Source organism: Chiloscyllium punctatum, chromosome 49 (assembly GCF_047496795.1).
Source record: "Chiloscyllium punctatum isolate Juve2018m chromosome 49, sChiPun1.3, whole genome shotgun sequence".
In the NCBI taxonomy this organism is placed as follows: domain Eukaryota; kingdom Metazoa; phylum Chordata; class Chondrichthyes; order Orectolobiformes; family Hemiscylliidae; genus Chiloscyllium; species Chiloscyllium punctatum.
In genome coordinates this window covers 14,084,520-14,109,457 of record NC_092787.1, presented here as the reverse complement: position 1 = coordinate 14,109,457, position 24,938 = coordinate 14,084,520, and the positions used below count along the sequence as shown (strand labels likewise).

The window sequence follows — 24,938 nt, the reverse complement described above, 5'->3', positions numbered from 1 at the left end:
TTAAGGGGTGTATTTTTACCTTTTTAAAAGGTAGAGGTATCAAGTAGTCTGTTCAAAGCCAATAAACAACTTGAGGTCTTGTAATTTTTCATAGAAGCAGCTGAACGGGTGGGGTCAAGTTCCTAGAGATCTAAGATTTTAATTTAACATTCAGTAGCTAAAGGAATTTGGAAGTTGCTATAAATCTCTCCCTGTTACAGCAAAATGCTTGAGTTCTCTCTCTCTCAGAATTTTCTCTTGATGTTCTTTCCTCCTGGACTAGAGAAATGTTGCATGTGAAATAATCTATTTTACTGAATTTGCCTTTGCCAAGGGCATGTTTATGGGATGTTACTGTCTTGGAACAATTAATCAATGATAGCTAATGTATATATTATTTTGTTAAATATTTCAATAGTTACAGTTATGCTCATTTTTAAAATTTCTTATTTTGTCTGTATTTTAACTATAGTGCAAGAATAAAATGTGTTTTGCTTATTGGTCAAACCTGGTAGTTTGACCAATTAAATACATCTGGAACATAATACCTTACATTTGCCTGTGAAAATAAGGAAAAGTTGGTGTCCAGGCTATCTTAATATATTTTGTGGGGGTTTGGTCTGGTGCATAACAATATTGACCTTTTGCAGTTCACGACGGAGGACATACAGATCCCTCTGTATCTTAGAGCTCTGCAATCTCTCAGCATCAGGGTAACATCCATTCCTTTCATTCTATCTGCCAAAATCAGCAATTTCACAGTTTCCCCATGTTATAATCCATTTGCCACATTTTTTCACATTGACTTAACCTATCAATATTTTTGCAACCTTCTTGTGTCTTTTTCCCAACTTGCTTTCCTATGTATCTTTATGTTGTCAGCAACATTCGTAGTCATACCTTCCAACCCCTCAACTCAGTATTTTTATATAAATTATAAACAGTTGGCATCTAAGTATCAGTCCCTGTGGCACACCATGTTACACTTCACCAGCTTGAAAAAGACACAGACTCTTTGCTTATTGTTAGCCAGCCCATCTTCTATCTTTGTTGATATGCTAACCCCCATGCCATGAGCTTTATTTTTTCAGTCACCTTTGACATACCACCTTAGCAAATTCTTATAAATCTACGTACAGTATATTCACCAGTTCCTTTTATGCACAGCATGTTACCTCCAAGAAATCCAATAGATTGGTCAAACATGACTCTGCCCGATTATCTTGAACTTACACAACTGCCTTGCTATGTCACCTTTAATGAAGAACTTCTGACATTTTACCATTTCTCGTCAACAAAAAGATGGTGGGTCTGTCCCTTGAAATTGTTCTTATTTGTTGGAATAGATGGATTCTGTATATTCTGAAATATCCCCTTAGATTCTTCTGACACCAGTCAGGTTAAAACAGTCCACTTGATTGGCACTACATCCAAAAGCATCCACTTCCTCTACCACTGACACTTTGGAGCAGCAGTGTGTATTATCTACAGGACGCACTGCAGAACTTCAAAGATCCTTCAAAAGCACTTAACAAACTCAAGATCACTTCTGAGGAGGACATCAATTACATGGGAACACCACCACCGGCAAGTTCCCCTCCAAGTCACTCACCATACGGACTTGAAAATATATTGCCATTCCATAGTGTTACTGGGTCAAAATCTTGGAATTCCTGAATTTACCTATATATTATTCAATCCAGTTTACTGCATTTGCTGCTCACAATGTGGTTGCTGTGTACTGGGGAGACAAAATGCAGACTGGGCGACCACTTTGCCAAACACCTATGCTCTATCTGTAAAAAAGACCCTAAGCTCCCATTTGCCTGCCACTTTAACACCACTGTGCTCCCATGCCAACATTAGTGTATCAGGCCCGCTGTAGTGCTCCAACAAGTTCAACACAATTTGGAGGACCAAAATCTCATCTACCATCTACCATTGAGTTCAATAATTTCAGAACGTGATCATCCTCCACACATCTAGGTCCTCTGTTATATCCGTTACTTCCTGAACAGGCAACCCATTTTCAACTATTCACAAGCACCCTACCTATTATTTATCTCTCTCACAGCTCATCAATGATTTATTTGTTTACCTATCCCTTTTTCTACACTTGTCTCACACTGGGCTCCATATTCATGTTCTCTACTCACTCCCACCCCAATTCTGTTATCAGCACAAATACCACCCTTTCCAAGCGAATATGAGTTCTGAAGAAGGATCACTGGACTTTAAACAGTAACTTTTACTTTCGTTCAACAGATGGTGAGAGACCTGTAAGTCTTTCTACAGCACTCATTTTATTTCAATTTTTCAACATCTGCAGTTCTTTGTTTTTATTTTGTTCAAGTATTAATTAATTTCAGTGGAAAGGAAACTTAGATGTTTCATTTAACAAGAATGAGCCCTACTCCTACTTTTCAATATTGTTAGAGATCTCCCAAGATGCTGTCCTTTTTTAAACAGTCTGCTCTTTTCCTTTTTAACAAGCTTCTTCATGCAATTGCTTTGATCAGTTCAAGTTACACACGATAAATGATGCATAAAAAACTTGCATCGCCCTTCAGACATTTCAAAACTATTCATGGCTATAAAGTAATTAAAATGGACCTAACAATGAAATGTCATGATGTGAATAACCATTAGTTCCCATTTCTCAAATGTCAATGCCACATAATCAAAAATCAAAAGAATTCCCTGATGGTTAGGAGGTTATCCAACAAGTAGCTCAATCTGAATTACTGATCTCCGACAGGTCAGTAGGAAGAATGTTAAAAATGCAAAGTTCAGAAATCAACACTCATCCCGTTTCCAGTTCTAGCATGGCAATTACTTATGGAACTGTGTAAATATAGACATTAGTCAACGACAGAATTGAGCTTTTGCTCAATACTCATCATCTGTCAAACTACCTGCCAATACTCATCATCAACATTTAATATCAGAAAATTTAGCAGAGGATTTAGAACATTGTTCACACCCATACAGATTTAAATCAGAGAATGTGTAACTTGTTCAGAAGAGAAATTGGATAGTTTTCTTTTTACATGTCCACAGGACATGACATAGATTATAAATGGTTTAAAAACAATATATTTCTTTTTTAAAAAAGGGCTTTGTTTGACATTCAAAATGGTCATTAAAGATTACGTGATTTACAGATTCAGAAATATTACGTCAGTACAATTGCAAGGAAAGAACTAAGCAAAGCACCCTATTAGAATTTCATACACATTATTGTGTGGACACATTAAAAAGAAAACAGTCAATGATATCTTGGACTGGCTGTGTCCAGGTACAGCCTGATAAAAAAAACAGATGCAATTATACCACGCAGATTGGTATACCATCCTTTTATATAAACAAGGACTCTTTGCTCCTAACAGGAGAATTAGATAAGGGTTCTTTCAGAAATGTGGAGCTGATAGTACAGAACAGTCACAGTAAGGCAAACCATGCCCTTTTTTCATAGCACTTAGCTTCCATATTTTGGAATTTAAATATTCAGAATCACAGTCATTGTGACAGCAGCTGTCAAACTGTAAGTAGATAAGACAAGTGAGAGGCTAGAGTGCCAGGAAGGAGAAGGTCCAGTAAAGGTGGGTGCCATCAGCTGGTTGATGCCAAGGTCCAGGGTGGGCAAATTTGGGCTTGGGATCGGAGCAGGCAAAGAGAGGTAATATAATGTGAGAAAGAAAAAAAAAGAGACAAAAGAGTCAGATGTGCGGAGGGGATGGGGATGTAATATAATGCATGGTCGCATGAGTGTAAGTGGTTTGGGGAGGCGAAGTTACAGTGTGCAAGCAAGTATTCATCAATTGAATAGTTACTGAGGTGCTAGACTATGAATTTAATGGTCTTACTTTTCCTGAATAATTTACCTAAATTCATCAGAACTCTCTAAATTTTCCAATTTAAATGGAAATATTTGGAGAGTTAAAGCCATAGAGGAATTGTCCAGCAGAATATTCAATTTTCTGGGCAATTCCTTCAGGGTCTGCCAAAATAGGAATTCCATAGGGTCCCTATGTACAAATCCGATCTTTTCCAGAACAACCACCATCTAGCCATCAGAAAGTTGAAGTCCATATTTCAAGAAATATTTAATTATGAAATCAACTTTAATTTCATTCTTAGCCAAGTAATTATCCTGCTCTATTTTGAATGAAGGAAAAGTTAGGTATGGAATGTTTATCCAACTCTTCCGCCAAATCATTTCAGGTGCAACTCTATTTGAATTGAATAATCTACAAAAGTACATAAAATAAAGACAATGAGGATATTTTCAACCTGCACCCTTGGTGACTAATCCTTGTACTGCAGATCTATTTGTTTCTGTAAAACCTGACCAATATTCATCCCAATGATGACACCCTACAAAATGCAACTGTCACTTTCATCATTCTAAAAATAACAAATTCCTTCACAATTTTGTTGTTAAAGCCATTGCATATCTTGGACAAACAGATTCAAAATCCGGTTTATGTATCAGGTATTTCATCAATGAAACTATTTATAATTCATCTAAATCAAATAAATATGCAGCAGTTTGGATGTTATTCTGGCTCTATTCTGAAATTTAGTTTGCTCCTCTACTAGGATTGTGGGATTCATCTTACTGCATGTCTTTAGGAATTCAAATAGGTTTCATTCAGCAAAATAAAACCCTGAAACTCTGCCAATATGGTCAGAGCGCCTTGCAGAAGTACATGGATGTTTTCCAACAAACAAGGTGGAGAGAGTTGTTGATATAGCCTCTCAAATAAGGTTTACAGCAGGAAATTTATTGCTTTGCTGATTAAGAATGGTTACTACTAAAGGTCAAATTATAAATCCAAAATTGAGAATTATTCAGTGAGAGCAGGAAAACATTCCAAAATAAATTCCAAAACATGGATCATTTAAAAAAAAAAGAATTAAACTATTTCCCCATTTAGTTAAAGGAAAAAGTCTCGAATTATTCAAATACAAATGACATAAAATATTGCAATACTCAGCTTGCAAACAAAGTCACGGCATCCCTTAAAATTTAACAGGTTTAGTTACATTTTTGACTGGTTGCTTAATATCCTACCAAACAAGTCTGCTTTTTGCAATTCTAGTAATTCAATCATCTTGCTTTTGTTGAAACAGTCAAATTTTAGCCACTGGTTACAAGTCACTTTATCTTCATTGATAACTGTTGCACAGTTTTTGAGATTCATTAAGGAAAGTAGAATGTGTCTCTTCTATGTGAATATTCCTTTCTTATCAAGGACTGTAACTTTAAAATAAAGGAAATCTGAGCTAACAAGCAACAAGATTATTTACATCGGAAAAATGCTGGAAATCTGAAATTGAAACAAGTTATGGTGGAAATATCTGCCAACTGTAAAGAAAGGTTAACATTTGAAGTCTTATTATTTGTGATCTGAACTGGAACAACTTATAAAAAGGTGGAACAGAGAAAGGGAAAGTGGGTTAAATACAAATACAAAATAACATGCATCATATGAAGTGATTACATGACAGAACACAAACTGATGAAATTATGGAAGGTACTGGAGCCACATTGGTCAGAGTATTGAGTACAGGAGTTGGGAGGTCATGTTGCGGCTGTACAGAACATTGGTTAGGCCACTGTTGGAACATTGCGTGCAATTCTGGTCTCCTTCCGATCAGAAAGATGTTGTGAAACTTGAAAGGGTTCAGAAAAGATTTACAAGCATGTTGCCAGGGTTGGAGGATTTGAGCTGTTGAGAGAGGCTGAAAAGACTGGGGCTGTTTTCCCTGGAGCGTCGAACGCTGAGGGGTGACCTTATAGAGGCTTATAAAATTATGAGGGGCATGGAAAGAATAAATAGACAAAGTCTTTTCCCTGGGTTGGGGGAGTCCAGAACTGGAGAGAATAGGTTTAGGGTGAGAGGGGAAAGATATAAAAGAGACCTAAGGGGCAACTTTTTCACACAGAGTGGTACGTGTATAGAATGAGCTGCCAGATGAAGTGGTGAAGGCTGGCACAACTGCAACATTTAAAAGGCATTTGGATGGTTATAAGAATAGGAAGGGATATGGGCTGGGTGCTGGCAGGTGGGACTAGATTGGGTTGAGATATCTGGTCTGCATGGACGAGTTGGACCGAAGGGTCTGTTTCTGTGCTGTATATTTCTATGACTCGATGACTCTAAGAGAGAGAAAACAACTTACCAGAGTAAGCAATGGGGCATAGGTCTCTGACACAGAGTCTATCCCTGTTGCTCAGAAGGGAAGGGCAAAGAGCAGCACAGCATTAGTCATTGGGGACTCCACAGTTAGGGGGACAGATAGTTCTGTGGGAATGAGAGAGACTCATGACTGGTGTGTTGCCTCCCAGGTGCCAGTATTCATGATGTCTCTGATCATGTCTTCGGGATCTTTGAAGAGGAGGAGCAGTCCCATAGGCACCAACAGCATAGGTAGGAAGAGAGATTCAGGGAGCTCACGTGGAAGCTTAGAGCTAGAACAGAGTTGTCATCTCTGGATTGTTGCTCGTGCCATGTGCTAGCGAGGTAAGGAATAGGGAGAGAGAGGAGTTGAATATGTGGTACAGGGATGGTGCAGGAAGGAGGATTTTGGATTCCTGGATAATTGGTGCTCTTTCTGGGGTAGGTGCGACCTCTACAAACAGAATGGTCTTCACCTGAACCGGGTACAGAGGGGTACAGATATCCTGGGGGAAATTTGCTAATGCTCTTCGGGTGGGTTTAAACTAATTCAGCAGGGGGACGGAAACTGAAATTGTAGTTTAGTATATAGGAGGTTTAGAGTAGTGAAGTCAAAACTAAGATCGCAAGAAGTCATCGGCAAGCAAGAAGTTGGTTTGAAGTGTGCCTACTTCAATGCCAGAAGCATCCGGAATAGGATGGGTGAACTTGCGGCATGAGTTGGTATCTGGGATTTCAATGTTGTGGCCATTTCAGAGACATGGGTACAGCAGGGACAGGAATGTTATTGCAGGTTCCAGGATTTAGAAGTTTCAGTAAGAACAGAGAAAATGGTAAAAGAGGAGGTGGTGTGGCGCTATTAATCAAGGACAGTATTATGATTGCAGAAAGGATGTTTGAGGACTCATCGACGGAGGTATTACGGGCTGAGATTACAAACAGGAAAAGAGAGGTTACCCTGCTGGGAGTTTTCTATAGGCCTACTATTAGTTCCAGAGATGTAGAGGGTCGGATAGCAAAGATGATCCTTGACAGGAACAAGAGTGACAGGGTAGTTGTTATGGGGGACTTTAACTTTCCAATTATTGCCTAGGAATACTATAGCTCAAGTACTTGAGATGGGTCAGTTTTTGTCCAATGTGTGCAGGAGGGTTTCCTGACATAGTAAGTAGACAGGCCACTAAGGGGCAAGGCCACATTAGATTTGGTAATGGGTAATGAACCTGGCCAGGTGTTAGATTTGGAGGTAGGTGAGCACTTTGATGATTGTGACCACAATTCAGTTGTGTTTACTTTAGTGATGAAGAGCGATAGATATATACTGCAGGGCAAGAGTTATAGCTGGGGGAAAGGTAATTACAATGCAATTAGGCAAGATTTAGAACACTGAGCATTCGGAAGGAAATTGCAGGGGATGAACACCATTGAAATGTGGAGCTTATTCAAGGACCAGCTACTGCGGATACTTGATAAGTATGTGCCTGTCAGGCAGGGAGGAAGTTATCGAGCGCGGGAGCCATGGTTTACGAAGGGAGTTGAATCTTTTATCAAGAGGAAGGTTTATGTTAAGATAAGATGTGATGGTTCAGTTAGGGCGCATGTGAGTTACAGGTTAGCCAGGAAAGACCGAAAGAGAGAGCTAAGAAGAGCCAGGAGGGTACATGAGAAATCATTGGTGGATAGGATCAAGGAAAACTCTGAGGCTTTCTATAACTAGTGCCCGCTTTTTTATTCACTCCAGAGACAAGTGACATTGCCTTCCTTAGTCACCTTTGAGAAGGTGACAGAGTGCTGCCTTCTTCAACTGCTGCAGTCCATATGCCGTTGGTAGTCACACAATGCCATTAGGGAGGAAATTCCAAGATTTCGACTAGCAGAAGTGAAGAAAGTCATATATTTCCAAGACAGGATGGTGAGTGGGTTAGAGGCAAGCTTGCAGATGGTGGTGCTTCCAAGCATTTAATGCCCTTGTCCTTCTATATGTCAATGCTCTTGGTTTTGAATTATCAGTGTGATGTCAACAGCGTGGATTCAATTCCCATCACCGGTTTGAGGTTATCATGAAGGGCTCTCCTTCTCAACCTCTTCCCTGGCCTGAGATTTGGTAGCCCTCAGGTTAAATCACCACCAGTCACTTCTCTCTTTAACAAGCGAGCAGCCCCTATGGTCTGGTTAGACTATGGCAACACAACAATGTTAACTAGCTGTTGCTGTGTCTGCTTTCTTCTTCGAATTAGGATTTTACATTGACAGTTTTCCAAATATCTGGGACTTTTCCTGAATCAACAGATTCTTGGAGGATTACTGCTAGTGCATCTACTATCCTGTAGCTACTTTCCTTTAACATCCTAGGATGCAACTCATAAGGTCCAAGGACTTAATGACCTTTAGCCCAATTAGCTTTCATAATACTTTTATTTCCTCACAGTGATATTTATCGAATTTATTATCTTCCTCTTTGCCCTTGATTATTTAGCAATTTTTGGTGCTATTAGTGTTATCTTCCGTGAAGATGGATTTATTCAAATCTTATGCCATTTCTTGGTTTACCATTAATATTTTCCCTGCCTCATTCTCTCAGAAGCTTATTTTTCATTTTGGTCTCTTTTTTTCCTTTCCATGTAAAGAAGCTCTTGCTGACCATTTGATATTGCTTGCTAGCATGTTCTTGAAGTCTATCTTCTCTAATATTTTTGTCAGTTTTTAAAAATGTTACCATTCCTTTTGCATACTATTAATCTTTGTCATTGAATATTTTGGTTTCAATTTGACACTATTCTTAACTTCTTTGATTAATCAAGGTCGATTTAACCCATTTGCAGAATTCTTCTTCCTCACTTCCTTCTTTGTTAGGAGTCAACCTATTTTCTTAAATGTCTGCCATTGTTCCTGAACTGTCATTTCTGCTAAACTCCTTACTCAATCCACTTCAATGAAGCTGACCTCATTCTTTTATAATTCACCTTATTTACATTTAGTACAGTTATTTCTGACCCAAGTTTCTTACTCTAAAACTGAATGCTAAATTCTACCATGTCATGGTCACTATTTTCATGGAAACCATCACTCTCAGATAACTTATTATAACAACTTTATTGTACTTGACCAGTCCAAAATACCTTTATCCTTGGTTGGATACACAATATATTATTAGAGGAAACTGTCCCAAATATATTCTGTGAATGGCTCCTCATGGCTACTTCTGTTAATTTGGCTTTCCCAATCTACCTTGCCAGCTAAATTGCCTATGTGCAGGATGGAGCAGGTAGGACTTGAATCCAGGTCTCTCGGACCAGGGCTAGAGGCACTACCACTGTGCCATGAAAGGTCCTTGCACGGTCATTTTTTTTCAAATCAACCTGTTCAGCGATGATATTGCACATCTCTAGAACAAGTAGGATTTGAACTTGAGCCTCCTGTTTCAGAGGTAGGAACACTATCACTGCATCACAAAAGTCCTGAGTTTAAACTGAACACTCCCTGCAAATTGTGCTCACCTGATGGTACCTCTATGTCAAATGGCCAAGTACCCTTTGAGCCATTCTTCCTGTGGGCTCATTCAATTTCTTGAGACAGTCATGACTGGCTTCCTGCTGCATCACCAATTTCATGCACCTGATCCATTCTGACCCAATCTACAGCCTAAACTGCTGACCTGAAGCACATGTTCTTCAGTGAGCTCTCTGTAAGATGTCTGATAGCTTTAATTACATTTTACTGGGTTCTCAGGGTCAGTCTTGCTAGTCCTGATAAAACTCACTAGTGATAGAAATGGTCACTGGAAGCTAGCACAGTAGCCAGTGACAGGATTTTCCCCACCTGAAATTCTCCCGACAGAATCTAAGAATTCCACTCTTCATTGCTTTTGTGGAGGCTATGTACCATTGTTTACAATGTTACGGCTAACCATTAGTTAATTATTTACATAAAATATTCCTACTGGAGTGAGAACCATAGCATTGTGAGTGACATTAAACATAATGGAACTCCACTTTCTGGTAAAACTATACACAATTACTCTCCAGGATGATACAAGAGATTATTTTCCTTCTGAACACAACAAAAAATTAACTATTGTGTAGTGAATCACAATAGGCTTCTTGACATGTTTATATACTGCCATCTATTGTCATAACCAGGTAATTTTACAGAAATGCACATGGTTGGAGCAAAATGTGGAGGAATTTAGAACATCCGTGACAGATTTTAATTCTCTTCATCAGCAGGAATCATGAAAGCATTAAATTAAAACAATGGGGATAAGAGGTGGAGGGAAACATATCTGCTTTCTATAATTTTTCTGTCTGAAAACAGGAACAGGAAGCAGCATGGCATCTAATTCACAGTGGAACGTACAGATGAATAAATGCCCTTGTGGCATCAAATACATCAAGTTCTAGATTCACGGGACCTGCAAAAGTAAGACCTTAAATGAGGCCATGAAGTGGTCAGAACAATTTTTGGTGAGCTAAGAATCTTGAATGATCAAATTCAAGACACAGGAACAATACTTTCGAGATATTGTTTAATATATGAGGATGCATTTGAAAACCCATTAAAGTTGGAGGTTTCTTCTCTTTTGGTGGTTTTTCTCAAGTTATCAACCCTGAGTGAGGTTTTGTGGTGATTCTTATCCTTTTGAGTCTTTGTGCCCTTTTGGGAGGGTCTTGAGAACCTGCCAATGGATTGATCAGGTTCAATTGCCAGACACAACCAGGTATTGACACACTGATGGTAGGGTGGCCCATAGGTGTCCATTACAGTAGGTGCTGGATGCACATAGCTTCCTCCAAATAAGGGTGCTTGGCGCCTCAGAGCCTCACGAATGATTCACTGCTCCAGATTTTCCCGAGGGTGACATTCCATTGTCCCAGTCAAGTGTAACTTCAGGTGTTTATTGTAGGGTCTGCAGCTGTCAAGTTTGTTTGCAAACAGTCTGTGGGTAGTTGCAGCCTGTCTGGATTCTGCAGCATTTGGATTAGCACAGTCACTTTAGTCAATGTTGGGTTCTATTTCCCAGCATGCTTTAATCATTGCCCACCTTTTGTAACTCCATGGTAGATTTATTATTGTCCATCATAAGTTAATTATTTCGGGTGGCTCGTCCAGCTACAGGGACATTTGTTAATTCCTTGGTTTAATGTGGCAATTTTTTTTAATTATTATTAAAAAAAATGCAGATGAGGCAACATTTGTGTAAAGAAGAATGTAGTAAAAATGTAACCAGAGGTGGGAAACAATCTATGGGGCCAAATAAATCTAAGCAATGAATAAAGATTTGGTGCTAGACAACCCACTATTTAGGCGACCATGTTCTATTAATCCTGAATGGAGAAAAGTTCCAAATTTCCCTCCCATTCATAGTTGTAATCCTCTGTCCAACTTATAAATGACATGGGATATAAACTATGAAAACATTATATTCTGAAAACATATTTGAAACCTTCCATCAAATTTCCTCTTTATGCCCACTGGTCCAATGAGAAAAACCCATAACTTGTCAAGCCTTTTTACATACCTAAGTTCCTATTCCATATTTTTTGGAAAGATTTTCACGGCATCTTTTCCATGGCTCAAATATCCTAAGGATTGTATGCAGGACTCCAACTGTAGTCTAGCTTGTGCATAAATTTAACATTCAATAAAAGGAAAGTTGTTTTAAATAGTAGAGTCAGAAACCCAATTGCCTTATGGTCGGTCTACATGCATCCTCACCTTTAAAACTACGTCTAGATCGTTGTTTCAGTGTTAAAAACCTGATCATTTAAGAAGCTTTTACTTTTCCCACCATAGCATAATTCTTCACATTTCTATGCATTAAGCTTCTATCACCAATCTGTAAATAGGAAAGAACTTGCATGTTATGGTAGCATTCATCAAAGGCAATCCCAAAGTGGTTCAAAACCCATGAATGTAGACAGTTTAATGTAGGCAAATAGAAGTCAGCTTACAACACAACAAAACAATGAGAATTTATTTTTCATAAAATGTGAGCATTACTGGCAAGTCCATCAGTATTTGTTGTCCATTCCTAATTGCCCTTAAAAGTAATGGTTTGCTAGGTTGTTTCAGAGCCAACCATTTTCATAGTCAACCACGTTGTGGATCTAGAGTCACATATCCTGATGAACATAAGGATGGCAAATGTTCTTTCCCAAAGACATTAGTGAACTAAATAAGTTTTTAATGACAACAGACAATAATTCCATTGTCACCATCATTGAGCCTGGTTTTAAAATTTCAGACTTTATCAATTGACTTTAAAAGCCTGGTGGGATTTTAATCCATGAGCCCAGAGAATTAGCCAGGATCTCTAAGTCATGAGTCCAGTGACATTACCACGACACCACCATCTCTGCTTTACTGATGTTGACTGCAGGGCAAGAACTCACTAGAATATCGAGGGAACATATCTGCTCTTCTTCAAATATGACCCTGGTAGTTTTTAGGTTAAGATTTAGATGTTTGTTAAACTGACAATCAGGACATCATGATGCAAATTATATGTCAAGGATATAGTGAACCTTTTAACAATTTCCCAGGGATGAGTGGAGTTAAAGGACACTACTAAAAGATGAGAAATAGTGCACTGCACTGTGACAGTAACTCTGTCAAACGAAGCCTAGTTGCAGTTTGTTTTCATTGCAGGTTTTGCAATTCCAGCAGTGCTGTGCCCACACCTCCCTCTCACCTCCATCCAAGGCCCTCAACCAGCCGTCCACATCCAAAGTTCCACCAATGTCATCTACCATATCCGCTGCTCCTGATGCAGTCTCCTCTACATTGGGGAGACTGGGCACCTTCTTGCAGAGCGCTTTAGGGAACATCTCCGGGACACCCGCACCAATCAACCCCACTGCCGTGTGTCCCAATATTTCAACTCCTCCTCCCACTCTGCCGAGGACATGCAGGTCCTGGGCCTCCTCCACTGCTGCTCCCTCACCACCCGACGCCTGGAGGAAGATCGCCTCATCTTCCGCCTCAGAACACTTCAACCCCAGGGCATCAATGTGGACTTCATCATTAGATTAGATTAGATTAGATTACTTACAGTGTGGAAACAGGCCCTTCGGCCCAACAAGTCCACACCGCCCCGCCGAAGCGTAACCCACCCATACCCCTACATCTACATCTACCCCTTACCTAACACTACGGGCAATTTAGCATGGCCAATTCACCTAACCAGCACATCTTTGGAGCGTGGGAGGAAACCGGAGCACCCGGCGGAAACCCACGCAGACACAGGGAGAATGTGCAAACTCCACACAGTCAGTCGCCTGAGGCGGGAATTGAACCCGGGTCTCTGGTGCTGTGAGGCAGCAGTGCTATCCACTGTGCCACCGTGCCGCCCATCAGTTTCCTCATTTCCCCTCTCTCCCCCCCCCTTACCCCAGATCCAACCTTCCAGCTCAGCACAATCCTCATGACTTGTCCTACCTGCCAATATTCCTTCCCAACTATCCACTCCACCATCCTCTCTGACCTATCACCTTCATCCCCACCCCCATCCACCCAATGTACTCTTTGCTACCTTCCCCACCCTCCTCTCTTAGCTATCAACTTCATCCCCACCCCATCCACCTATTGTGCTCTGTGCTATCTTCTCCCATCCTACCCCCCCTCCCTTTTATCTCTCCACCCTGGAGGCTCCCTGCCTTCAGTCCTGATGAAGGGCTTTTGCCCGAAACGTCGATTTTCTGCTCCTTGGATGCTGCCTGACCTGCTGTGCTTTTCCACAGCAAATATACAGTTTTGAAGAAGAGTCACTGAACCAGAAACATTAACTCTGCTTCTCTCTACAGATGCTGCCAGACCTGCTGAGTTTTTCAGAAATTTGTTTTTGGTCCTATTAACCTTGTTCCGTTACAAAGTTCTACAAAGTTTAGGATTTTGTAGCAGTATTACAAGTACTTCTTTCTTCTGTCTAATTTTATGCACTGACATGAAAAAAAGACTGTTGAAACTCTCCAAAGTATGGACTGTTATCATTTTCACCTACACAGTCAACATTGATGTATTCCTTTAATTCACCCAAGTTTTCTCAAAATTTTGCATGAAAATCAATGAATCTTCATCTTTAACAAAAAGAATAGTACAAAGGATAGAATTTTAAAAAGTTATATCAAATAACTACTATTTTACCACATGACCAATTTTATCATCTCATCCACTCCTCCTATTCTGCATGGAAAAATTCCTATCAACCAGGGTTACTTCAAAACAAAGCTCAGCAAGTATAAAGTCTCATACAAACATTTATTGCTGGGATTTCACCATAACCCAAATGAACGCACAGAAGTTCTATTCACTTATACGGTAAAAGCCAATAGTATAACAATCGATTTTGACTTTTCAAACTTAAGTTAAGTCTGGAGCAACTATGAAGAAGGATGGATGCTTACAACTCATTCATAGATTTTAAGTTATGCCCAGTACTTATAAAATGACATAACACTAACAACTTTGAAAGCATTTTGGGTTCTATACAATTGAGGCAAGAATGCACAGAATCTTGTATGGTAAAATGATGTACAGGTAGTCTGCCAGTTACCAGTAATAGCCTGACTATCATGCATCACAGTTTCTCAACAGTTTCCAGCCTCATCTATGTAATATGCTCTGGTTCTACAATGTCACATGGTTTACCATTTGGTCCACCAATCAATTCAATCAAAATAGTCCAAACAGGCAAAAGCTGAATATTATTTGTCATAGGTACTTGGTTTTCAGCTGTTTCTGACATGAGGGGGTTGACTTGAACTATTCCAGCCAGGTGAGAAATCAATAATAGGAGGTTTTTAATAATTGTACAATTCTGGCTTTAGAGTCATACAGCATGGAAACCGACCCTTTGGTCCAACTCAGGTTACCCAAACTAAACTAGTCTTATTTGCCTACATTTGGCCCATATCCCTGTCCAAATATCTTTTAAATGTGGTAACTGTACCTGCATCTACACTTCCTCTAGCACTTCATTCTATGTATGAACTAGCTGCTGTGAAAAAGTTTCCCCTCAGATCCCTTTTAAATCTTTCTCCTCTCACCTTAAAAGCATGTCCTCTAGTTTTGAACTGCCCATCGCTTCATGATTTATAAACCTCTAAGGTCACTCCTCAGCCTCCTATGCTCCAGTGAAGAAAGTCCTGGCCTGTACAGCCTCTCCTCGTAACTTAAACTTTCCAATAATATTCTTGGCAATCTTTTCTGCACCCTCTCTAATATTCTTTTAAGCTGGGCAACCAGAACTGTATACACTACTCCAAAAGTGGCCTCGCCAACATCCTGTACAACTGCAACATGATCCAACTCCTATACTCAATGGTCTGAGCAATAAAGGCACCACCCTGTCTACCTGTGACACAACTTTTAAAAGAACTATGTATCTGGGCCCCTAGGCCTCTGTTTGACAACACTCTCCGGGGCCCTAACATTAACTGTATGAGTTCTGCCCTTGTTCATCTTACCTAAGTAGAGAAGGATGGGAAATAAAATAAGCAGGCAGGCTGAACATTGGTCAGCTGCCACTATTCCTGAAAGACCTATAAACAATGAAGCACACTGCTGTTGTTTCTTTGCTGGAATCTGAATTTCTGTTAATTGCAAAAATTTTGTATGAGGTCAAATTGCACTCTTCACTGAATAGCACTGCATTAGCAAAATTAACAACATTTAGAGTGGTTTAAAAAAGATGAAGTGAAAGAATCAAAATAAAACATTTGTAAAGCACCATGCACATGCCTCAGATGATTAAAGAACTAGTGATATTTAATATGACAAAGGCGATCTAACATTAGGATAAAATTATGTTTATTCAGGCATCTGCATACATCTAACCAGGAATACTTTTCCCCCACACTGCAATATCCTTTAAACAAACTTAACTTTTAAACCAATTAATTGCATGGAGGTAAATTTAAAAAGGTACCAAAGTATTTGTCAAGATACATCATAGAAACAGATTACACACTCATCTGATGAACCAAACTCATTTCAAATCTGAGCTTAATGTCTTGTAAAATACATGCATAGAGAACAGAGGTTATGATGCAATCTGGAATATTTTATAATCCAAGAATGACACATACTATTTTAATTTCCTCAGCATTTTACCTGATCTGCAAAAGTTTGATATTCCTCTGGCAAAATCCAGGAACGAGGATAAAACTTGTATTCTTCAGGAAATAATTCCTGCATTGTGCGAACAGCCCGACTAAAATTGATCTTGCGCACTAGTTCTGTCATGCCTAAAAAAGAAAACTGCAATTAGAAAACGTTTTAGATTAGATTAGATTCTCGACAGTGTGGAAACAGACCCTTCAGCCCAACAAGTCCACACCACCCCTCTAAAGAGAAACCCATCCAAACCCATTCCCCTACCCTATATTTACCCTGACTAACACTGTGGGCAATTTAGCATGGCCAATTCACCTGACCTGCACATCTTTGGATTGTGAGAGAAAACCGGAGCACCCGGAGGAAACCCATGCAGATACAGGGAGAATGTGCAAACTCCACATAGACAGGTGGGAATCAAACCCAGGATCCTGGTGTTGTGAGGCAGCAGTTCTAACCACTGAGCCACTGTGCTGCCCTAAGTTGTCAAAACATGGCTAAATTCAATATATTATCTTAATACAAAATACATCAATCCCTATTATGCTATAAACCAAAGAAAATGGTTAATGCAAAATAGTTGGTTAAAAAACAAAATATGCTTCTAGTATTTACGCTGCTGGAAAAAGGGAGCTCAGTATGCAAAAACAATGAGCTGTTGAATATGATACTTTAGATCCAAAGATTTCAAGACTAACTCTTGCATGGAACCATATCAAGCTCAGCTTCTGCATCTTTCCTCAGTTTAAACTTACAGTGTGGAAACAGGCCCTTCGGCCCAACAAGTCCACACCTACCTGCCGAAGTGCAACCCACCCAGATCCATTCCACTACATTTACCCCTTCACCTAACACTACGGGCACAGAGAGTCGCCTGAGGTGAGAACTGAACCTGGGTCTCTGGCGCTGTGAGGCAGCAGTGCTAACCACTGTGCCACCCACAAGATTCCTCAAACTGTTAAGTTTCCAGGTGAGGAAGGATGAACTGGCTTCATTTCTTTATTCACTCATCCCACAGTTTGGTTATAATAATGTTAATTTTAAAATGATCCATTTTCTTGTGGGTACTTTTCTTCCAGACCCAAATTAACCTTTGATTTAAAAAGAGCCAATTGAATCAGGATTTCTTGAATTAACAAAGAGTGAATCAAACAATTATTAAACTCAAGAAGAATTAGTAACAATACACATACATACAAATAAGAGGTGAATCCAAAAAGAAAGAAGTTTTTAAAAAACGTTTACGGGTCAATTGCTTTGATGCCCGGTCCCCATTAACACCATAACCTTCACTCCGCTCTTACACTCCCTCTCATACTACCTCCAACCTTAGCTTCAACAATTGCAAGAGCCCCACGGACTTTATTGCCATTAAGATTAAGCAATCTCTGCCACCTCATTCACTTTCTCGTTCACCAAGGCAAACTTCCTTTAAAGGTTCCCTCATTATTTTATAAACTTCTATAAGGTCACCTCTCAACCTCTTTCAACAAGTGAAAAAATCCTAGCCTATCTAGCCTTTTCTTATGACTCAAACATCCTGGTAGATGTCTTCTTAACCCTCTCCAGATTAATATCCTTCCTATAACTGGGCGACCAGAACTGAACACCGTATCCCAGAAGAGAATCTCTACAGTGTGGAAGCAGGCTGTTCAGCCCATTGAGTCTACACCAACCCAGACCTTTACTCTATCCTGTAACTCCACATTTCCCATGGCTAAACCACACAGGCTGCATATTCCTAGGCACTATGGGCAATTTAGCATGGCCAGTCCATCTAACCCGCACATCTTTGCAATAAAATACTGGAATTTCTTTTTAAAAACATAGTAGTCTGGTGATGTGGTGTACATGACAGACTTGGGAGGAACGTTAAAAGTTATGGCATAAAAGGGACAATAGCAACATGGGTGAAAAATTATCTGAGTGGTAGGAAACAGAGTAATGGCCAATTGATATTTTTTTGGCTGGAGGAAGGTTTCTAGTAGAGCTCCCCAGAGGTTGGCTTTGGGGCTCTTGTTTCTGAAAAATTTTAATGATCTGCAAGTTAGTATGCAGGAGACAATTTCAAAAGTTTGGAAATGACACAAAACTTGGAGAAATGTAAACTGTAAGAAGACAGTGTGAAATTCTAAGTCATAGACAAATGTTGAAGTGGGCCGATAGCAGATGTTGTTCAATGCAGAAAGGTGTGAGGTGATGCAGTTTGACGAGAAGAACATGGAAAGAACAGTTAAGGTATACAATGTCCTGGATTTATTAAATAGAGTAAGAGTACAAGAGGAAGAAAGTGACGTTGTGGGAAGTGGGAGACCAAATAAGAGTACATTAGAATAGCCATGCCTAGAAGTAACAAAAGCTTTCAGTAGTAGATAGTAAAGTGGACAATGTTAGTGTAGTTTAAATGGACTGTCCTGGTAATGGTGTGGATGTATGGTCATGCGCTCACCTCCAAATCAGATATGACACTAACATTGCAACCCATCTAGTTGAGCTTTCTATTGTTGTCAGGAGAAAAGGTTTAGGAGAGATAGTAGAGAAACTAAAATACAGAAGAACCTCAATTGTCCAACATTCGATTAAGCAAATATTGGATTATCCGGCAAGATCGCAAGGTCCCGATGCTTGGCTAAACTGTTATCGGCATATATTATCCAGAATTCGATTAACCAAACAAAGTACTCTCTGCTTGCGTCATTCGTTTATAAAATAATGAGGGATATAGACAGAGTTATTGGTAATTGCCTTTCCCTGAGATGGGGGATTTCAAGACGAGGGGGCACATTCAAAGGTGAGAGGAGTGAGATTTTAAAAAGACATCAGGCAGGTCTCCCAAGCAAAATGTCCCCTCATCAATCTACTATTTATGGACAAGATGAGAGTTATTACAGATTATTGTAAAAACCCTATCGTATTAAATACAATCAAAGTCTGGAGAATAATGCGACAGAATGAGGGTAACCTGCAAAAAAAACCTCCTCTTTACACCTAGAGTGGGAAAACTGGGATTGCAGCCAGGGCTGACTGATGTTGTATTCAAAATCTCAGAGTCCAGAGGTATCTCCTGTTTAGGAAATCTGTTTGATGGGGAGGTCATGATGTCCTTCAAACAGCTGTGTCAGACGTCTGGGCTGCCTAGCAAGGACCTTTTATGGTATTTTCAAATACGAGACTTTATACAAAAGCAGGCCACATTGATAATTAATCCTGAGAAATCGTATAGGGAAAGCAGTATGCTTCGGCCGATGGGTCCGCCATTGGTCAGTACTCTCTACCACTTACTATATAAGTTATCGAAGGACATGGAATGGTTATATAAAACCTGGAGTCAAGAATTGGGGATGGAAATCTCCTTAGAAATGTGGGAGGATGTCTGGGAAAATGCCAGGAAAATCTCTATCTGTAACAGAACTCAGGCTACTCTACTGAAGATACTTCACAGGGCTCACATGGCACCTGAGCGACTTGCAAAGTTCAAGGCAGGAGCAACTCCAATGCATCCTAAATGCAAAATAGAAGTTGGTACTCTTACGCATTGTCTGTGGACATGCGACAAAATCTGCAGGTATTGGAGCAGGGTAGCGAATGCTTTGACAAAGATTTTGGGTACAGAGATTTGGTTGGACCCAGTGTCTTTACTTTTGGGCTCCCCAAATTTCCCCTCTTTGGATGTATACGGGAGGAATTATTCACTCTCGTTTCCTTTTGTGCAAGGAAAAATATTTTAGTGAATTGGGTATCCGAAGGTTCCCCCAGGACTTTCAAATTGGCATAGGATACTCTTGGAATATATTCTCCTTGACTTCCTTATGAATATGGTGCACCAAAAATGGAATTATTTTATAGAACATGGCAGCCCTTTTTGAACTACATTGACACAAATATTTCGACCACATTTTTCAGGGCCTTTGCTTAGCCATGGTAATGGTTCTGGCTGGTTCGGGGGCCCCTGGGAGGAGGAATCCTGTATAACTTTGAGTTCTGTTAGGATTTGATATAAATCTATTTTGAATATGTATTTAGTTATTTGTTTTATTTTCTCCTTTTGTTTATTGTTAGTAGTGTATGATATTTTATGTTTTGGTTGTTTGTAGAATAGATTAGTCGTTAGTTTTTAAAAATTCTATATTGGTGTTATTATTTGTAAAGTGGAGTAGACTAGTTTGTATTATTTTTGTAAAAATCACAAAAAACTTCTTTTTCAATAAAAATATCTATAAAAAAAGACATTGGAGCAATTGTTTTTGCACAAAGAATGGTTCACATGTAGAATGAACTTCTTGAGGGAGCTGTTTAAAAGATATTTGGTTCAGTGCTGAGTAGGAAAGGTTTGCAGGGATATTGGCCAGGAACAGGCAGCTGGGACTAGTTTTGTTTGGGATTATGTTCGGCATGGACTGGTTGGACTGAAGAGTCTGTTTCTGTTCTGTATGACTATGGCTCTCAAAATGATTAAAACAAATTTTGCTATAGTTAGGGCCAGATCAAAAGAAATAGAAAGAGGAGTAAACTGTTCAGTCCCTCGAGCCTGTATCACCATTCAACAGGATCATGGCTGATCTGACATTTCACATACGCACTTTCCAGCCTTTTCCCCACAACCCTCGAATTCCCGACTGATCAAGAATCTATTTAATCAATCTTTCTAATCTATCTCAGCCTTAAATATACACTACTCTGCCCCTAGAGCTCTGCCATTGAGTTCCAAAAATTCAATCTTCTGAGAAGAATCTCCTTCTCATCTCGGTCTTTAAATGTGGTTCCCTTTTATTCGGAGACTATGTCCTCTGGTCCTGGACTCTCCCTGGAGGGGAAACATCCTCTCAGCATTTATTCTGTCAAGACCCTTAAAGAATCCTGTATGTTTTAATGAAATCAAGTCTCATTCTTCTAGACTCCAGCGAGTAGAGCTCCAATCTGTTGAGCCTTTGCTCATAAGACAATCTCCCCATAACAGGGATCATCTTCTCCAATGAAATGATATATATTCTTCAATAAGGGGACCAAAACTACTCTCAGTACTCAATATGTGCTATATGACACTATGACTCCATGTAGTCTCACCACCACCTTGTACAATTGCTGAAAGACTTCACTACTCTTATACTCCAACCTTCTATTAGACTTCTGGATTACCTGCTGCACCTGTGTGCTAACTTTATATGTTTTGCACACCAGTACCCCAGTTCCCTTTGCATTGTAGTTTTTTGCAGTCTTTTCTCAATGCTTTTTTTCTCCTTTCCAAAATGATTAACTGCACATTTTCCTACATTGTACTCCATTTGCCAACTTTCTGCCCATTTACTTAACCTATCAATCTATTTCTGAACTGCGTATATCCCTCTCAACCTGCCTTTCCACTTCTTCTTGTGATACCTGCAAATTTTGCTACAGTACACTCACTTCATCTCTATCCGGTTTGAGACTTCCTCAAACTGAGGAGATGATTCATCTTTCATGAAGCCTGCTTGACTAGGTTATGATTTTCCAAATGTGCTACTATTATTTCCTTAATAATTGATTCTAATATTTTTCCAAAAAGAATGTCAGAGCACATTGTCCAATCATTAGCTGCTTATTGTCTCCCTCTTTTTGAACAGGGGTTGCACACCAGCAGTTTTCCAATCCTCTGGCACTTCTCCAGAATCCAAGGATTTTTGGAAGATGATAGCCAATCCATCGGTTATTACTGTAGTTACCTCTTTTAGGATCCTAGGATGCAAGCCATCTGGGCCAGGGGACATATCTGCCTTTAGCTCCATTGGTTTGTCTAATAATACTTCTCTAATGATGGTGATGGCACTTAATGACTCGCCCATATTCTTTATTATTAATGGGATGTTCAAAGTATCTTCAACCTGCTAAAGACTGATGCAAAAATCTGTTTATTCTCTTTGCCATTTCCTTGTTCCCCATTACCAGATCCCCAGATTCATTTCTAAAGGGCCCATATTCACTTTAAACACTTAACAAGCAAGAGAGGGGTCAAAGTAGTGTTTGCTGTCAGTTTTTATATTCCTCCCTCATTTGCCCTTGTAGTCTATTCTTTGTCTTTCCAAAAGGTCAAATAATCCTGAATATTTAATTTTGATATCCTTGTAACCGTGTTTCCATAATGACTAGGAGATCATATTCATTTACTTCAATCTGCACCATCAGTTCAGCAGAATATTTATTCTGAATGCTTCATGCATTAAGGTACAAAGCCTAGAAGCTTGCTCTACTATCTAATTACCCTACTTTCGACTGTTTCCTTAGCGTAATAGGACATTCACAAATTCTATCCCTTCCTTTATCTCTGGTAACAATCAATCAGTCCCATCATGAACCTGCAATCCTACTTTATCCTTTTGATTTTGATTTTCAAATTCACCATACAAAATTAACCTACAAACAACCTACTATTTAGTTTAAAGCCCTATCTATAGCTAAGACTCTGGTCCCAAAATGATTCAGGTAAGGCGTGTCCCATCGAAAGTGCTCCTTCCTTCCCCAGTACTGTTGTCAATATCCCATGAATTTGAACCCATTCCTCCCATATCAATCTGAGCCATGTGTTTACCTATTTAATCTTATTGACCTTGGCTCAATAGCTTGAGGCCTGGATTGTAATTCAGAGATCATCATCTTTTTGGTTCTGCTTTTTAATTTAGTCCCTAGCTGCTTATATTCCTGCAGCAGAACTGCATTCCTCTTTCTACTTACAGTATATAGTTGATATCTTTATAGACCACAACAACTGGACTTTTCCCCCTCCCATTTCAAGTTCCTCCACAGACCAGATGACATCCTTAAACGGAGCACCAGACAGGCAACACAACCTTCAGGACTCACATCCCTGGCCACAGAGAACAGCATCTATTCCCCTAACTATTCTATCCCCAACAAGAATTACATTTCTTTTTTCACTGCCCTCTTGAGTGACTCCCTGTACCATGGTGATTTTGCTCATCCTCCCTACAGCCCCCACTTTCATCCACACAGGGAATAAGAATCTCAGACCTGTTGGACAGCTGAAAAGTAAGGCTCCTGCAGTAGTACCTCCTGGATCCCTCTGTCTTATTCATAGTCACACCCTCTTGTCCCTCACCACTAACCAAATTTGAGGTAGTTAATCTAAGGGGAGTGATTGCCTCCTAAAACAATATCCAGTTAACTCTCCCACTCCCTAATGTGTCACTGTCTTGGAAGATCAGACTCTAGTTCTTCAACTCTGAGCCGGAGATCCTGAAGCAACTAACGCTTGCCACAGATATGATCACTATGAACTACAATGGGGTCCACCAGCTCCCACAGCATGCAGGTGCAACACGTTACCTGGCCTTGCAGCTTAGTTTTTAAATTAATGTGCAATTTGTTTAACTTCCAATTGGTCTTCTAGGTTTTAATTTATAAAATGTTTATTTACCCTTGATCTGAAATAAACCTAAAATAAATAGCAAAATTAACAGTGATTACCAAATGGTGAACTTACGGTTTTTCTGTGAGGCCACTGTGTTTGGTGCTGACCCCTAATCCTGTGCTTCAATTTATCATGTTAAAACACCTTAAGGTAGGAGCGAACAAAAAAGAAAAAAAAATCATCTCTTCCCCATGCACCAAAATCCCACACTGTTCCAAAATCCCATAAATATATACTCAGGTTATGTCTCACTCTGGATGTGATCTCTCCTTCCTGACTGTGCAAAGCTTACGGATTCCAGAGGAACCTTGATTATCTGGAGGACACGGGTGAGGAGTATTTAGTTCTGGATAATCGATGCCGGATAAGTTAATTATGCATCGGGACCTTGCGATCTTGTTTGGATCATCCAAAATTCGGTTAATTGAATGCCGGATAAGGGGTCCTCTGTATATGGAATGGGAATGGAATGCTCTACTTGGAAATATGGTGGAGGCAGGCTCAACTGAGGAATTTGAGAGGTCAGTTAGTAGCTATTTGAATAGAAATGGTGTTCAAGGATATTGGGGGAAAGCAGGACTTTGGCATTAGATATGACACACGTTTGAAGAGCTGCCGCAGACATGATGGACTCCTGCAGCATAGCAATTCTGTGATTCTGTGCAGTAATTTGAAGATACAGCTTCATAAATATCACCATCTTGGATGATGGAGCTCAGTGCAAATGAAAGAAAAATGGCAGATTTTCAATCATCATCAGTTAGAAGCACAAAGTGTCACCTCCTGAGGTCCTTAGATCACAGATGCCAGACTTCAGCCAATTTGATTCAATCTATTTGATTGAAAGAAAGAAACAGCTGACGGCAAAGGATACTGCAAATGTGATGGTCCCTGACAATTTTCCGCTAGTAGCACTGAAATCCTGCACTCTAGAACTAGCCAAAGGCCTGGTGAAGCTATTGAAAATCATCGAGGTATGCCCTGTTCAGAGTTATTATTACACACTTCTGGTACAGGTGGGACTTAAACCCAGACCTTCTGGCTCAGAGATAGTGACACTACCACTGCATCACAAGGCTCTTCAAATCACAACTACATGAAGCCTCAAAATACTTTAGCATGAAGTCCTTTTGAAATGCTTTCACTAATCTGGAAACTCAGCAGCCAACTTGCATGCAGCAAATTCAAACAACAGTGTGATAATTACCAGATAGTCTTTTTACTTTGTGACATTGTTTGAGGGATACATATTGGCCATC

General features: G+C 39.7%; 1 protein-coding gene across 5 annotated transcripts in view; it reads right to left on the bottom strand.

The window, feature by feature from the left end:
• ttll11 (tubulin tyrosine ligase-like family, member 11) overlaps window positions 1–24,938 on the bottom strand; it is a 226,157-nt gene that overhangs the window by 173,059 nt on the left and 28,160 nt on the right. For 4 of the 5 annotated variants that reach the window (XM_072566444.1, XM_072566445.1, XM_072566447.1 and 1 more), the window contains exon 3: window positions 16,275–16,408. In XM_072566444.1, the coding sequence (XP_072422545.1) occupies window positions 16,275–16,408 (134 nt within the window). Of the gene's footprint in view, window positions 1–16,274; window positions 16,422–24,938 lie in introns of all 5 variants that reach the window. The other variant, XM_072566446.1, reaches the window with a different exon arrangement.